Here is a 17789-nt window from a genome sequence, read left to right as displayed (position 1 = left end):
GAGTACATTACTTACATAATACATTACATTTGCCACTGTAAACATCCCAGAATATGAGCTTAAGAGAAGTAAGACATTTTTTCAGTATATAAGAACACTACTTCTGCTTTTCTATGGCATAAAATATGTTACATCATTCTCATAAATAAATGTTCTACTAAATACATAGTTGTGTTAAAATTAGGTACAGTGGATAAACTATAACTACTTAGTTGCATTTTAAACAAATTGAATATGTTTTAATTGATGTAGTAATGTATCCATTAAAATGAACAAAATATTTGTACTGTAGTGACTATAATAAACATGACCACTTTTAGAAGACTGACTAAAGAGCATTTATATTGCTCGCCAAACTGCTTTTGAACACCATGTAGCTATCAAAATTAAAAGAGGTAAAAAAAGAGCCACTGAAATTCAGTGTATATTATCATAAATAAGATGAAAGCTTTACAGAATTTTCTATTAAAACATGTAAAAATTAGTATCAGTACTTTTTTAGATACTGAAATAAGGAGAGTAATGACTTTTATTGCTATATTATGTATTTGTGGTTTCCAAAGTACTTCATGGAAGTGGGCAAATTATCAATGATCATATTTACAATAATATGGCTTATTTTTTCTATATGTATTTAGTTTCTGTGTCAAGGTTATGGTAGTGGGGGGTGGGGTGGGGCGTTACAGCTTCTGTAATAAGCTGCCAAAAGCTTCCCCTGTGTCGGATAGAGCAAAAGCCAGCTGGTGGGTCAAGACTGAGCTCATCAGCAACAGCGGTAGCACCTCTGGGTAATAGTTAAAATGGGGAAGAAGTTACTGTGCAGGAGAAACTGCAGATGGAAAGAGGAGTTAAACAGCCCTGCAGACACCAAGGTCACTGAAGAAGGGCAGGAGGTGCTACAAGCACTAGATGGACATAATCATGGCAATCAGGTGAAGTTCCCGACGACTGGAAGAAGGGAAATATAACCCCCATTTTCAAGAAGGGGAAAATGGATGACCCGAGGAACTGCAGACCACTCAGTCTCATCTCTGTGCCTGGCAAACTCTTGGAGCAGATTCTCCTGGAAGGCATGCTAAGGCACATGAAAAACAAGGAGGTGGTTGGTGACAGCCAGCATGGCTTCACTAAGGGGAAATACTGCCTGACCAATTTGGTGGCCTTCTATGATGGGGCTACAGAGCTGATGGACAGGGGCAGAGCAGTTGATGTCATCTACCTGGACTTGTGCAAAGCCTTCGACATGGTCCTACATGACATCCTTGTCTCTAAATCGGAGAGACATCAATTTGATGGGTGGACCACTCGGTGGATAAAGAACTGGCTGGATCGCCGCACGCAAAGAGCTGTGGTCAATAGCTCAATGTCCGGCTGGAGACCAGTAACGAGTGGTGTCCCTCAGGGATCGGTGTTGGGATCGGTCTTGTTCAACATCTTTGTCGGTGACATGGACAGTGGGATTGAGTGCGCTCTCAGCAAGTTTGCCGATGACACCAAGCTGTGTGGTTTGATTGATACGCTGGAGGGAAGGATGCCATCTAGAGGGACCTCGACATGCTTGTGAGGTGGGCTAATGCCAGCCTTATGAAGTTTAACCATGCCAAGTGCAAGGTCCTACACCTGGGTCAGAGCAATCCCAGGCACAGCTACAGGTTGGGCAGAGAAGAAATTCAGAGCAGCCCTGTGGAGAAGGACTTGAGGGTGTTGGTCGATGAAAAAATGAACATGAGTGGGCAGTGTGTGCTCAAAGCCGAGAAAGCCAACTGCATCCTGGGCTGCATTAAAAGGAGTGTGACCAGCATGTCAAAGGAGGTGATCCTGCCCCTCTGCTCTGCTCCCGTGAGACCTCACTTGGAGTATTGTGTGCAGTTCTGGTGTCCTCAACATAAAAGGACATGGAACTGTTGGAACAAGTCCAGAGGAGGGCCACGAGGATGATCAGGGGACTGGAGCACCTCCCGTATGAAGATAGGCTGAGAAAGTTGGGGCTGTTTAGCCTGGAGGAGAGAAGGCTGCGTGGAGACCTCATAGCAGCCTTCCAGTATCTGAAGGGGGCCTACAAGGATGCGGGGGAGGGACTATTTATCAGGGACTGTAGTGATAGGACAAGGGGTAACGGGTTAAAACTTCAACAGGGGAAGTTTGGATTGGATATAAGGAAGAAGTTCTTTACTGAGAGGGTGGTGAGGCACTGGAATGGGTTGCCCAGGGAGGTTGTGAATGCTCCATCCTTGGCGGTGTTCAAGGCCAGGTTGGATGAGGCCTTGGGTGACATGGTTTAGTGTGAGGTGTCCGTGCCCATGGCAGGGGGTTTGGAACTAGATGATCTTAAGGTCCTTTCCAACCCTAACTATTCTATGATTCTATTCTATGATTCCCCTGCAGCCGGTAGTGCAGATCATGTTGAGGCGGGCTGTGTCCCTGCAGCCCGAGGAGGTCCACGGAAGAGTTGCAGATATGCACCTGCAGCCTGTGGAGGACCATATGCTGAAGCAGGGGGTTGCCCAAAGGAGGCTGTGACCCCGCAGGAAGCCTGCACTGAAGCAAGCTCCTGGCAGGACCTGCGCCCCATGGAGAGAGAAGCCCGTAACGGTAATTGGTGAAGGATTTCTTCCTGTCCTTATCTCAACCCATAAACCTTTCCTTACATTTTCTCTTCCTTTCCCAGCTGAGGAGGTGAGTGACAGAGCAGCTTTGGTGGGCAGCTGGCATTCAACCAGGGTCAACTCATCACATTACAGAAAATCATTACTGGAAAAATTAAGCAGCTTGGTCAGAGTTGTAGGGAAAGATGTGAAGAGAAATATCTGCTGCCACATCAAAGAAGGTGGTATTTTTGTCTTACCAGGAATTTTCTGTTCAAGAAGTTTTCTGGCTAGAGCTGACTGAAATGAGTTTACAGTATTTGCTGAAATTTTCAAAACAAAGTTTGACTGCTACAAAGCTGGAAAATAAAGCCTGGAATGTATCTCAAACTAACCCTTCAATTATAGTCATTTATATTCTTGTGATATTCTGGGGTTTTTTGGGTTTTGGTGTTTTTTGTTTTGTTTTGTTGGTTTGTTTTTTTTTTTTTGGGGGGGTGTGTTTTGGGGTTTTTTGGTTGAGTTTTGGGGTTTTTTTTTTGTTTAGTTTTTTTTTTTTTGGGGGGGGGGGTTCAGAAATATGTTGTGTGAAGTGATGCCGTTATTTATTTCCTATTTGAATGACATTTCACAAACACTTTGTGAAAGAATTTCCATAATAGGGGACAAAAACTCTCTGACCCAGTGTACTGTTTGTAATAGCTCCCTCAACACAGGCAACATTGTTATATTTAGTTTATTTTTTGCACTTGGGCTGGAGCCAGAATTAAAGATCCAAATATTTTTCTTCTCCGTAGCATGTGTAATCTGCATCATAATACTGCAACTTGAGCCTTCATCTATATTTGCCTGAAGTTTAATTAAGGAAAAAAGTAAATGGACTACAACTTTGGCTGTGTCAGGCTAGTTCAATGTTCAGTACTAGACCTGCTCACATTGAGTAGACAGCAGTCACTGATACACACACATGCACACACACAAAATAATCAGAAGTTGTTCTTTTGACACGTGCCTTCCTGGTGCCACTGAATAAGACCAAAAAAGGTAGTAACATGTTTCTATAATTCTGATTTGATTAAGAAACTGGAGGACATAGTGAATGTGGGAAGCCACAACTACCATCTGTAGCCATTCGTAGCCACCATTTGTAGTCACCTTCCTCATCTGTAATTTCTCATTTTTGGTAATGTTTGGTATTTCTGAAAACAAGCTCTGTTACAGAGTAGAAAGCTATATCAATGGGCAGGGGAAAGGCGACTTCTCTGAAAAGTAGTAACTGAAAGAAAAAGTAAACCTATGTAATATGAATAACCCAAAGGTATACAGGCAGATTTTAGTTTTATAAGGTTATCAGGAAAGGGTGTGAAGCTAACAAAGTAAAACAAAAAAATTACTAACAAAACTTGTATAGAATAGCTTCTTATTCTTTTGTGGTACTATATAACATTTGAGCAAGCGCCTCCCATTAAAAAGCCCACCATAGTTGTCAGATTAAAATATACAAAAAGGAAAATGTGAGCATTCATCATTCTGCTTCTACCTGCCATCCCTACTTGGCTATGGAAGTTTTATCATTTCTTTGAAGTAAATAGTACTGAAATGAATACATAGAGCATCATTTAGACACATTTTTGATTGCAGTAGTACACATTTTTTCAGTCCATAGCAAAATATAGCTACCTTTAAAAGACAAAATAAGCAAACATGTAGCAGGCATGCTATTTTATCTATTCTTCCTACAAATAAAGAAAAATACCATTTTCATCAAGAATTTTACTGGTTATCTATCACATTATGAAATAAGTAACCTGTGAGTTCAATTTACTGTTGAATATTGTGGGGTTTCAACCGACATAAATTAGCTTAGCTCTTTTATATAAAAAAGTCTTTTTTTTCCCTTAATGACATACACTGTTGAAAATTATATAGAACTACTTTGATGATTATTTGATCCACAGTGAAAAGTTTTGAACTCATGTAGTTAATTTTCTGAGGAATTTTTAGCCCTTCGTGCAATTTTTAATGAAGATTTCGACAAAAACTCCTGCTTTCAACTAGAATGGTTAATCAGAAACCCTCAGACCTGCTTAAAAGGACCTGAAAAAGATCAGCAGTTGTCCTGGGTTCAGCAGTAGCAGTCATTTTTGATTCTTCTTAGTAGCTGTTGCAGCACTGTGTTTTTGACTTTCGGCCTGGGAACAGAGCTGATAACACTGATGTTTAGACTGATCAAGGACTTTGAGAGTCTCATGCTCTGCCAGGGAGGAGGAGAAGCCAGGAGGAAGCAGGGACAGGACACCTGACCCAAACTAGCCAAAGAGATATTCCATACCACAGCATGTCATGCCCAGGATGTAGAACGGAGAGTGCCTGGAAGGGCTGGATCACTGCAGGGTGGGGTGAGGTACCGGTTGGTGAGCGGTTGTATTCTCTTCCTTGTTATTTCCTTTATCATTATTATTATTGGTGGTAGCAGCAGTGATTTGTGTTATACCTTAGTTATTAAACTGTTCTTATCTCAACCCGTGGGAGTTGCATTCTTTCGATTCTCCTCCCCATCCCTCCAGGAGCGGAGGGAAGAAAGGTGGGGGGGGAAGTAGACTGCGTGGTTCTGATTTACGGCCTGGGCTTAAACCACGACAGCAGTATTTACTTCATTCATACTTTCTGCATGTCTCTGCTGTAGCAGATTTATAATTTATGAAGCTTGTACAAAGGATGTTTCAATAAAAGCATATGCTATTAAGCATATTTTAATTCATACCTGATATATGTTCTCAGAGTAAATGACTAAAATAAGGGAGTGTAATACTATGCACATCATTCATACAAACAGGAGAGGTCAAACCTCAAAATATATACTGCAGTGTTTGCATTAAAATATTCATAAAATGTTTATTTTATGGATACACTTGAACAGACACCCATCACAGCACTTTCAAAAGTGCTATGATCCAAAAGATCACTTAAATCTAAAGATCACTAAGATTCAAAAGAACACTTAAAATACTCATACCTAAGTGGAACTTGTTTAAGGAAAGAATTATCTTGGTAGTTTATTTATATAGCACTTGTTGAAGCTATGAGTAACCTCATGGATCTAACATGCGTTGGCTCAAATTATTCTTGCATTTTACGTTATATTTAAGCACAATTTAAAGGGTAACACATTAGGTTATTTTGTATGAGCTACAAGTGCTGCCACACATAGTTGGGATCTTCTGGGATACTTAAAATTAATATAAGGATGCAATTTTTACAATAATGTAGACACATTTCCAAGTTATTTCATGTATTGCAAGAGGAAAGATAAAAAGACAATGGGAGGAAACTTACTTAAAATGTTTAACATGTCAGATATATTACTGAAACAAACATTTTTGAGTTGCAAAGAAATCTCCAGTATGTAAACCAGCATTCACTTAATTGAAACAAAGGGGGACATAAAATCATAAAATGGAATGTATAAACTTTTAGAATTAGTTTTAAGTAATGCTAAGTTTTTTTTAAAACTTATTAACTTTTTTTTAAAACTTTTTTTTAAAACTTTTTTTTAAGCTTTGTAACAGTAGCAGTGGAAAATTACTGAGGGGCATGATATGTAGAGGGAAAAATTGAGTACAGCTAGAGAAAACACTGAGAATTCTTGTGCAAGAGAAGTCGTTATGGTTGACATAGTTTTAAGAAAGATAGTCTAGAATAACGAGACATAGGGATAAGGAGTATCCGGGAATGGCAGGTGTCCAGGATGGGCTACAGTTTAACTGATAAGTAGGAAGCTAGAAGGATTATTATGTCTTTGGTGTTAACGATCCAATTAAGCTGGTATGAGCATCTACTGCACATGCATCAAAGGCAGCCAGAAGTGATGAAGATTGCTGGAAGAAGTAAACGACCCTCACAGACCCCTACCACAATTTTGTACGCATGCGGGGAACTTTCTGGAAAATTATGTAATCCATACGTAACCTCATTAATATGTATGTATGCCCAACATCTATATAAGGCAGTGTATGGAGCAATAGGGGGAGACACGTTAGGAGGAGCTATCCCCTGTGTCTCCCGGCGCCGCAATAAAGAATACCTGCTTGTCAGCTTGAAAACTTTGTTGGCAAGTTTGTTTCTGGAGTTTCCTCTGAATCATAATGCAGCCAACAAAGGTTTATCCATAGCTTATACTTTGATTACAATTACTTTATTTGAATTATAAAACACAGTAATTTTAAGTGAATTAGTTTGCAAAATCATTCATTATTGGAAAGTTTCAAAATATGCATGGTGCTGTAATGTATTGTTACTGTAGCAATATTTAGTACTATGTGTGGGAAAACAATATGCACCTTTAAATGCAACTACTTGCTGCCTTTGCTACTGTCAATCAGTCAAACTTAAGAACCAAACTCTAAATCAACAGCATATGTAAATTATTTGATATAGCTCTCCAGCTGTACACTTTTCCAGATGTCAAACCTGACACCTTAAAAGTGCAGTTTATGACCTTAGTGTTTTTTATGTAGAAAAATTTAAAGTTTTCTGAACGCATTTCAACTCATTTGCAACTCAATTGAACTCATTCTGAACTTCTAAGCAAAAAAATGCACCTGACCAATGAAGAATAGCAAATGGCACACATGGTCACCGTGAATACAGATTTCCATTAGATATCCGCTCCTAATTTCCAATAATTGAATCCAAGAAATAAGTGGCTTTTTCTTTTTTCTTTCAGGTGGCCAGTATAAAGGCTAGACAAATGCCATTGTGAAGTCTGACAAACAAACCAATGTGTTTTACTTGTTAAACATATTTTACACTATTTTTCCTGCCACATTAGAGAAACTGAAGACACAAACAAAATCTCATTTAAAAAAAAAAAGACATAGGGTCACAGACCTTTATTTAAACATTTTTTTCATTTTAAGGAAAATGTATAGGATTTTTTGAGGAAATTAAATGTATCTCAGAAATGTTAACAGTTTTCATAGTAATGGATAGTACTTTCAAGACTTTCAGATATTAACGAAGATGAAAAACAATTGAAAATCATTGTGATTCTTTGTGTTTAATTTTACTTCTGCATTTCTTTAACCATTCAGGAAGCATGAAAGTGACTTTAATAATATGAAGTCTAAAAACACCTGGGTTCCATGGAGAAAGCCACAAAAGCAGCTCCTCTAGACTCAAGCCCTAGTTTTCTCATACTCAACATTAACACTAGAGGGTGAGACAGTATGCTCAAATTTGTTTGTAATTTACCTGCAGGAAGAATGATACATTCATTTTAGTTTACAGAAATTCCAATACTGTGTAGTAGTGTTGCTGTCAATGGGTGAAGAATTAAATGCGGTTACTTAAGATGGGATAGGTCTTATTGTTCCTTCTGTTTCTCTGAAATAGAAGTGGCTACTCCTGGAACTCAACTCTGGGACTTAACATTAGCTGTGAAGTGCAGGAATACACAGAGCATAAAAGCTACATATCTGCTGTTACAGTTATGGTCATTTTCATCTCCTTATTCCACTGCAGAGAAATATCACAGAATATACCTCTGCAGGTAACACAGAGGACTAATGGGATTCTTTCTGCATAAGCTCTCTATTGTTTTACTTATTATCACAGTATAATTGATTGTATTTATCTCCATTTATGAACCAAGGTTTACAAGCAGCAGGGGTATCACAATAGCTCCATAAACATTATCATAAGTATTCAGGTTATTCAGTATAACACAGGTAAGTGCACGTACCAAAACCAAAGGTGTGTGAAATGCTAAATACGGTAAAAATATTATTTCCCTTTGCAAATCATGTGCATATATTTCTGAAAGAAAATGGCACTGACAGTCTCAGAAATCTGACAATGTCAAACTTCTGTTCTTTAGCACCTACTTACTAGTTCTGCTTGATATTATTAATTTTGTACATTATGATAACTTTCATTTAGTCTTATTTGAGACATGGGCTGAAAAATATTATGTATCATTTCAAACTTCCAGCTGTAAAATCATAGAATCATAGAATAGTTAGGGTTGGAAAGGACCTTGAGATCATCTAGTTCCAACCCCCCTGCCATGGGCAGGGACACCCCACACTAAACCATGTCACCCAAGGCCTCATCCAACCTGGCCTTGAACACCGCCATGGAGGGAGCACTCACAACCTCCCTGGGCAACCCATTCCAGTGCCTCACCACCCTCTCAGGAAAGAATTTCTTCCTTATATCCGATCTAAACTTCCCCTGTTTAAGTTTGAACCCGTTACCCCTTGTCCTGTCACTACAGTCCCTGATGAATAGTCCCTCCCCAACATCCTTGTAGGTGCTATAGACCAAAAAAAAAAAAAAAAACAACTTATCATTAGCGTGCTAGGAAAAAGGGCATTAAAAAAGCTGTCACAGGAAACAGTTACTGACAGTAACCCAATAAATGGGGTGAGAATGTCCTGAAAAGAACTGTTTAAAACAAAAGCTTTAGAAATGACCCTGAAGCACCAAGAAAGGAACCACAAAGTCTTCCTTTAAGAAAGAATACTTGGGAGGATACAGAAAAAAAAATAGGATGGCTAATTCTAGTGCAAACTCTAGCTATTGCTTTTTCTTAGAGACAGCACAGTATTGTCCTTAGTTCTCATTGTCATCTTTCCCTGGAACATGACACGTAATTTCCCTACACCCTAAAACTGGTGGTTATAATCTTATGACCTATGCAATTCTTCTTGCATAAGTAGGTTTTTCAGCTTCTCAGTTTCTGGCTTTATAACTTTAAAGACAAAACGAGCACAAAAAAGATTACAAATTTGAACAAATTTTCCTAAGCTGCCTATGGAGTCAGCAGAGCGACATAAACATTTAGCATAAACTATTTGACTTTGTACCTCTGCTTTTGGGTGAAATGAATTCCCTCAGAAAATTTCCTCCTTCTTTTCGTTGACTGTACATGGAACACAAGGGGGACCTCCTCAATGTATACTCTGTATACTTGTATATACACCTCCTCAATATAACATAACACCGTGGACATCAACATCTGGTTAAATTAATTCAGATTTCCTGGTGCATTTGTTTCAATAATAAATATGTTATTTAATTGATTTAATTTGCCTTCTGATTCTTCTTACTCATTAAAATGCTACTGAAGTAACACAAATGCTGACCAAATAAACTGTATTTTTAGACAGGATAGGTAAAGCTTCAGTATGAACGTACTCCCTCTCTCTCTCTCTCTTTTATATATATATATATATATATATATATATATACACACATATATACACAATATTGAAGTTAGTTACATGTATGTTTCCTGAGAATTTTCCCATCATAAACTAAAGGAAAGTGTAATATTTCTTCTATTGAATTAAGGGCACTGCTCAAGCATCCTGAGCTGAGGATATTACTTGGACTAATGAAGATTTACATATAATTTTAAAGAAAGAGCTTTTAAAGAAAGAGAAAAAGCAATAATTGTAAAAACCCTCTGAATTCTGTAACCTTGTTCTTCCCTTCCAGTCTTTGTCAGCAACTATATCTGCTCTTCCTACTAACCTTGCTTTGCTTTAGCTCCTAGGTATATCTACTAATAATTCTTGCAGCCAAATAAATAACTGTTCAAAAAAGTCTGGCCCATGGATTAAGTTGACAAACTATTTTTTGTCTTGTTAATTCTCTGTAACCTTTATGTGCTTATATTTCCACAGGTCTATCCTTATGTCTCCCATTTCGTCATTTTGTAGACCTGTTGTACAAGATTCTTAGCCAGAGATCTGATCTTGCATTGTCATGGTTTAAGCCCAGCCGGCAACCCAGAACCATGCAGCCTCTTGCTCACTCCCTCCCTTATTTCCTCCCACCACTCACGGAGGGATGGGAAGGAGAATCGAAAGAATGTAACTCCCACAGGTTAACATAAGAACAGTCCAGTAACTAAGGTATAACACAAATCACTACTGCTACCACCAATAATAATAATGATAAGGGAAATAACAAGGGAAGAGAATACAATTGCTCACCATTCACTGACCAATACCCAGCCCGACCTGAGCAGTGATCACGCCTTTCTGGGTAACTGCCCCCAGTTTATATACTGGGCATGACATGCTGTGGTATGGAATACCTCTTTGGCTAGTTTGGGTCAGGTGTCCTGTCTCTGCTTCCTCCCGGCTTCCCCTCCTCCCTGGCAGAGCATGAGACTCACAAAGTCCTTGCTCAGAGTAAACATGACTTAGCAACAACTAAAAACATCAGTGTTATCAGTGCTGTTCCCAGGCTGAAAATCAAAAACACAGCACTGCACCAGCTACTAAGGAGAAAAATGACTGCTACTGTTTAACCCAGGACAGGCACTCTGCAGTTGCAAGAGTTTTCCTTCATTTTGAATATATCTTTTTCAGTAATGTGTTCTTTCTTGGAATACAACTGTTCTAAGAAAGCTGCATTATTTTTACCAAACTGTCCTGTCTTCTTTTTTGGTTGCCTTTATGAAAGTAACACATCTGTGCTTGGAATTATATAGAACATCATAGTCTAATGTCCATCCTCTACTTTAATTAACCCTCTAGTTCTCTTATGTGTTTAGTTGAATTGCTCTTCGGGTCTTTTGCCTATAGATCTCCCAGGGAATTTATGAACAGTTAGTTTTCCATGCTCATATACAACTATTTAAACGTTATTTATATATTATAGCTTTGCTCATGTTTCCTAACCTTCTCTTCTGTTGCACTAATTTTTCATTTCTATTATTAATGCCAAGAATTGAATTATTCAACAACAGAAAAATTTGTTGATAAATTAAGCCATAAAATTTTCTACTATTTGCCCTAAATTGTCTTTTCCTCCTCTGTTTCGTTTGAATTTATTACGTAGCATTTCAGGAGAAACTAATGGCAGGATTCAGTGCTGGATATATGCCTTACAGCTCAAAAGACATCTCCACCCTATTGCCTTGATCAAACCCTTGTTTATCAATCACTGGCAATGTAGATGAGAAGAGATATTTTCTGTAAATCTCTTGGCAAACGTGCTCTACTGCAGTGATTCCTAAATTTTTGCAATAATAGCCTCCCCTACAACATTCTTGCAATCATGGATATACCAGCATACAATTGTAGAGATCACAATTTTTGAATTGCTTAACCTGCTTATGTGGACAACTTAATTTAAACTTACAGTCTAAGACTGCTCCATAGTCTACCATATGAAAGCCAAGTTTTGCATTACGAATGTTATAATCTAGCTCCTTGCAGGAAGCAGACCTTTACAGCTTGGGTAGACACCTCAAAAGGAAGTTTTACATTTATATAATTTATTGAATTTTAAAAATCTTCAATGCAAAACCAGACAACTGTAACTCCCTAACATACACAGAAGAACAAAAATGTGTATCTTTTCTTTATACTACTACTAATTATGACTTTGTGATGTCCCTACCAATTTGCCATAATAATTCTGTCCTAGGCTAGCATCTTACATGAAGTTTGATTGTGCCTAATTTGTACTCCATCAGCTTTTGTCCTCTCTGCCCTAGTATGGCATTCCAATCCCAGTTCCCTGTAGTCAGTGGATGTTCTCTTTTTCTTCTAAATATGTACCACAGTCAGTAGCATGATTTGTGGTCCTATTTTACCCACCTCACATATAGTTTTCTAAAGATAATCTTTAGAATATGGTAAGCACAGCTACTTTTTGCGACTCTTGCTAAATCAGACCCATACCTTCTAATGACTGGACTGGTAACTACCTGCAAGTTATTTAATCACATGCCATTTGTTACCAAGTCCAGTATCTCAGAGTAATCTAGCTATGTCAGTGTGACTGCTTTTTTGTAATCAAATCTGTAATTGTGGCAGGTTTACTGGGAGAAAAAGGGAGGCACATGGCAGATAAAAATAGGAGAATGAAAGAAAAAAAAAGACAACTGTAGAAATAATTTCCATAAATTGCTTTCAATTAAATTTCTGTATTTTACTGCCTCTCCTTTTTTGATGAGTCCTGAATAAGCGGCTGTATTTTTCCTAGCATGAATGATTAACTCATTTCATGAATTATGCCTTTTACACCTTTGCAATACTGAAATATTTTCCACTTTACAAGATTTGCTAGCATTGCATGTTACTGGTTCACATAACTCCCCTACTAGTTCCCTGAAGATTCCTAGCTGCAAGCTTCGAGAATACTTGAAGATTCCATCAAAGTTCTGTGAGAATCTTGGCTGCAAGTTTTTTGGATTCTTGATATTGTGCACAAGAATGTTCTGAAAAGAAGACTTTTCTCAAGAATGTTAAGAAAAGACTTGAACTACATGTCTCTCTACAGATCATTTCTGAAAAATGTTTCAAAATCACTATATTGTATTAAAAGCTGTTTTTAAAAAGCAGCTTTTCTCCAAGCTGCTTCATTAAGCAACTTGCATACCTCCCCAGTGACCCTTTTTCAACTCAGCAACTTGTGGTAACCTTTACCTTAACAGTAAAAAACCTGAGATATAAGCATTACTGACTTGTATGTATTATCTCTGTATCTTTGAAGCTCAGTAAACAAAAAGTAATACTACTGTGGTATAATACTGCAGTTAACATATTTGCTGTCCTTGGTCTCCGGGACACCCGTACCACTGATAGGTATAAAAGTGATGACCTCAAAATTCTGCCTAAATTCCGGATTCAGTAATTGTACTTTCACTTCATATATTTTCACTGTAGTTTTCATTTGTTAATGTATTTTTCAAATCCTTTGCAGAATTACATAGTGATGTTCTGCACAATTAAACTCTTGCTTGATGGACAAGAACTTGTATGTGTGAACTATGCACAGTTCTTGTACATCTAGGGAGAGATCATGGCTTTTAAGTCATGGCCCAGGAAAGCTGTCAGCACCTGTTGTGATTTAGCTTGTTGTGCATACGGAGAGCAATCCGCTCTACCCGTTAGGCAGAAGACTACTCCCCTGATGTGCCAGGCCTTCCTGACAGCTCAGCAGGAAAAGGAACCGTTTCCAACGTGTATAATTTTTTTCACTCTTAACAATTTGCATATATTTTGTCTATTTCTGCCTTTCTATTCTGTCAATTTGGTTTGTCAGGTCTGCTGGCTAGATGCACGTCTATATGTTGTTGTAACAATGTACACAGACATAGTAATTCTGAATGCTGGTATCTAAACAGACATAGATGTAATAAGTACTGTAATATAAGAAATCAATAGTAGGCAAACTGACATCTATCTTAACAATCTTTTACCATAGCTGATAAGCCTGCTGTAATTAATGAAGGTTTGATCTGCTTTGATAGGTAATACATGGTTACTTCCCCTAAAGACAGCATAAAATTCAAATAATATTTGCAATTTTTCTGCAGAAGAACAGACAACTGAAACTACACCAGTTCTTACCTGTTTTGCAAATGCACACTGGATTTCCATCGGCTTGTGCCAAGCAGGTTGAATTGTTTATGCATGGATTGTAAGGCAGCTCACAGGGACTGAAGCGCTGATGGCAGAAGTCACCAGTATAAAATGGAGGACAAATGCATACAAACTGTCCCTGCTTAACAGATTCGTAACAGGTGGCTCCATTCAAGCATGGTTCAGAATCACATTCATTTATATCTTCGCTGCAGTCTGGCCCTGTCCATCCTATTGTACACATGCACCTGAAAAGAAAAAAAAAGAGATGACATGGTGGCAAAATGGAAATCGTCAACTTAAAGTAGTTGGAGCTAATTGAGCTATTAAAAAATATGGAAAAAAAAAAAGCCCAAACAAGAATCTTTTTCTGTGCATAGCTGTTTTCTAGACTGCACCGTGAATAAAAGTCACATCCAGGTTCTTCTTCCACAATTTAGTGGTGCCAAAGCAAAATTACGTATTCTAAATCACAGGTTTTATCCACTTGGAAAACCACCTGGTTTAGTTAATGCTGACAGAATAATCTGTGAATCTTCTGTAACATGAAACACCACCACAAATTATCAAATGTAGAATGCAAATTTCCTTAAGCTTTAGCATTGGAAAGGCAACTTCTCATGTGTGAAACTACTAAGTACTTCAGTGTTTGGGATTAAATGAACCAAGTAGCATTCAGCATGCTTTTAAGAAAGAACATAGGAGATCAGAGGCACTATAAATGATAGAAGAATCCTCTTTTCATTATGTCCTTTCTCTTACTTGTATGCTTTTGTGAATACCTGTTACTGACAACACAGAAGAAAACTTGGACCAAAATCTACATTGTATCTGATCACAAAGAATCTTATCTCCATGAATTAGATAGATATCTGATTTTATTTACAACATTAATAAGATTATAAAATTCTAAAAATTCAAAGTTAACAATTTGGTAATGATTTCAAAGTTTGCAGAGAGTAGCTGCAGTAAAAGAAGGCTCTGTGTGCTTTAAAAGATGTATGTTCCTGTTACTTTCTTTGAAGACAGAATGAATTTCAACAGATATTTACAATTATTTTCCAGGACAACAGACAATACAAAAGATTGACTACACCAGCTCTTGTCTGTTTTGATTGATACTGCTTGCAGGCATTAACCCATTCAAATACTGCTCCATAGTTTTAATTTGATAAAAGGAATAGTTCTTAAATAATACACAGGTCATTCAGTGGAGAATCAATCAGATAGCTCTGTAAGGCATGGGTATTACTTATAGAACCATAGAATCATAGAATAGTTAGGATTGTAAAGGACCTTAAGATTGTCTAGTTCCAACTCCTCTGCCATGTGCAGGGACACCTCACACTAAACCATGTTACCCAAGGCTCTGTCCAATCCAGCCTTGATCACCGCCAGGGATGGAGCATTCAACAACTTCCCTGGTGTTGTAGTTTAAGGTTCTGACCATATTTATGCCAAAAGTCAAAACCACAGCACTGCACCAGCTACTAAGAAGGAGAAAAACTGACTGCTACTGCTAAACCGGGACAGTATCCACCCCTTATTCCATACCATTCACGTCATGCTCGGATCACACATTTTCAATATACCATACTCTCATCTCAGTGCACTCTTATCTTAGTGCACGGACCAATCCCTATAAAGCTGCTGAGTCCATGATGTTGGGCTCCATCTCTTGTAACAGTCTTTCAGAGCAGGAGAGGCTGTGTGCAGTGTTCACACTCGTGAATAACCTGGGCAATAGTGTTCATTGCTAAGTCCACCCCTCGATCATGAGTCCATCTCTGTGTTGCATCTCTGCCCTGATGGCTTGAAGTGTCACGGGCCCATCAGGCTCAAAATAATTCACCCTCCCCTGCAGCAGTTTCTGCAACTTGTCGTTGGGGACTCCATACAGCTGCCTTCCATCTCCGACACTTCCAAAGCACTTGAGGGGCCCAGTGGACGAAATACTCACCCATACTGTCCCACACACCGTGACACTCATGACTGTCCAGCCTTGGGGAAAACCTCTTGGCTCCCCTATATTGTTGTCTAACCCAAGACAAGACCCAAGCCTGTCTCTCTTGAGATCAGACAAAATGGTTGTGAGTAAAACACACTCTGTGTGTGTGCCAACATGGTGATCCCCACCACAATCAGCAGACAGGTCCCAAGGGTACCCAAAGGCCATTCAAAACTTCAGAACTCTCAAATGGTGCTGCTGTACTGGGGCTGGTGTAGCTGCTGTGCTTGCCGGCTCTCTCGCCACCAGTTTCCCTTTTTCTGAGTCCAGATCTTCCTCCTCTGCCTTGCTGGGAAATGCTGCGTGGTCTCCTCCGTCCTCCTGCGGCTCAGGCTCACGGGGCTCGGTGGGCGGCTGCTGGGGGATGCTCTGGGTCGCCGTGGGGCTGGGCTCGGCCGCGAGGCTCAGCTCCTCCGCAGCCTCCTCCCGCTGCTCGGCAGCCGCCTCCTTCCCGGCCTCCGGCCCCACTCCCACTGCCGCTTGGTCCCCGGGGCCGCTCTCCCGGGCCGCTTTGGCCACCGGCGGCTCCCGGGGCTGCTCCCCCTTGGCTCCCCGCAGCCTCTCGAAGACGGAGGCGAGGACGAGGGCCAGGACGGTGAAGAGCAGCGGGACGGCCAGGTACAAGTCCACGGCCACGTCCATCCCACCCTGCTGCCGGAGCCCGCCCATATTACTAGTCATTACCATAAAGTTCAGTGAAACAAGAACCTTAGCCCAAGGCCCACACTTGATAAACACTAACACAGCAAATACCAGCTCTAAGTAAGCTACGAAATACTGAAACTGTGACATCAAGAGACACAGCTTTGAGAGCCAATAAATCAGCATTGTGCCTCGGTCAGTTCTTTCGTTATCTCAACCTTTCGTGCCCCACGTTGGGCGCCAAAAAAGAACTGCTGTCGTGGTTTAAGGCCAGGCCGCAAATTAGAACCACACAGTCTACTTCCCCTCCACCACCTTTCTTCCCCCTGCTCCTGGAGGGACAGGGAGGAGAATCAAAAGAATGCAACTCCCATGGGTTGAGATGAGAACTGTTTAATAACTAAGGTAGAACACAAATCACTACTGCTACCACCAATAATAATAATGATAAAGGAAATAACAAGGAAAGAGAACACAACACCTCACCGACCGATATCTTGCCCCCACCTCGCAGCATTCTAGCCCTTCCGGGTACTCCCAGTTCTACATCCCAGGCATGACGTGCTGTGGTATGGAATACCTCTTTGGTTAGTTTGGGTCAGGTGTCCTGTCCCTGCTTCCTCCTGGCTTCCCCTCCTCCCTGGCAGAGCATGAGACTCACAAAGTCCTTGGTTAGACTAAATATTCTGACCAGCAACTGAAAACATCAGTTTTATCAGTACTGTCCCAGGCCAAAAGTCAAAAACACAGCACTGCACCAGCTACTAAAAAGGAGAAAAAATGACTGCTACTGCTAAACCAGGACACCTGGGCAACCCATTCCAGTGCCTCACCACCCTCTCAGTAAAGAATTTCCTCCTTATATCCAATCTAAACTTCCCCTGTTTAAGTTTTAACCCGTTACCCCTTGTTCTGTCATTACAGTCACTACTGAATAGTCCCTCCCCCGCATCCTTATAGGCCCCTTCAGATACTGGTAGGCTGCTATGAGGTCTCCACGCAGCCTTCTTCAGGCTGAACAGCCCCAACTTTCCCAGCCTACCTTCATAGGGGAAGTGCTTCAGTCCCCTGATCATCCTCGTGGCCCTCCTCTGGACTTGTTCCAAAAACTCCATGTCCTTTTTATGTTGAAGACACCAGAACTGCACACAATACTCCAAGTGA

At 39.9% G+C, this 17789-nt stretch overlaps 1 protein-coding gene across 1 annotated transcript in view; it reads right to left on the bottom strand.

Annotated features, from left to right (window-relative positions):
• The window catches only part of EYS (eyes shut homolog), a gene marked incomplete at its 5' end in the record, with an annotated part of 835842 nt that overhangs the window by 489584 nt on the left and 328469 nt on the right, over window positions 1-17789 (bottom strand). The window contains one exon of the mRNA XM_080615919.1: window positions 13964-14223. Coding sequence (XP_080472045.1) covers window positions 13964-14223 — 260 coding nt within the window. The remainder of the gene's footprint in view (window positions 1-13963; window positions 14224-17789) is intronic.

Source organism: Psittacula echo, assembly GCF_963264785.1.
Source record: "Psittacula echo genome assembly, chromosome: 4".
In the NCBI taxonomy this organism is placed as follows: domain Eukaryota; kingdom Metazoa; phylum Chordata; class Aves; order Psittaciformes; family Psittacidae; genus Psittacula; species Psittacula echo.
Note: the sequence above shows the minus strand (reverse complement) of the source record. Positions and strands in the feature narration are given on the sequence as shown.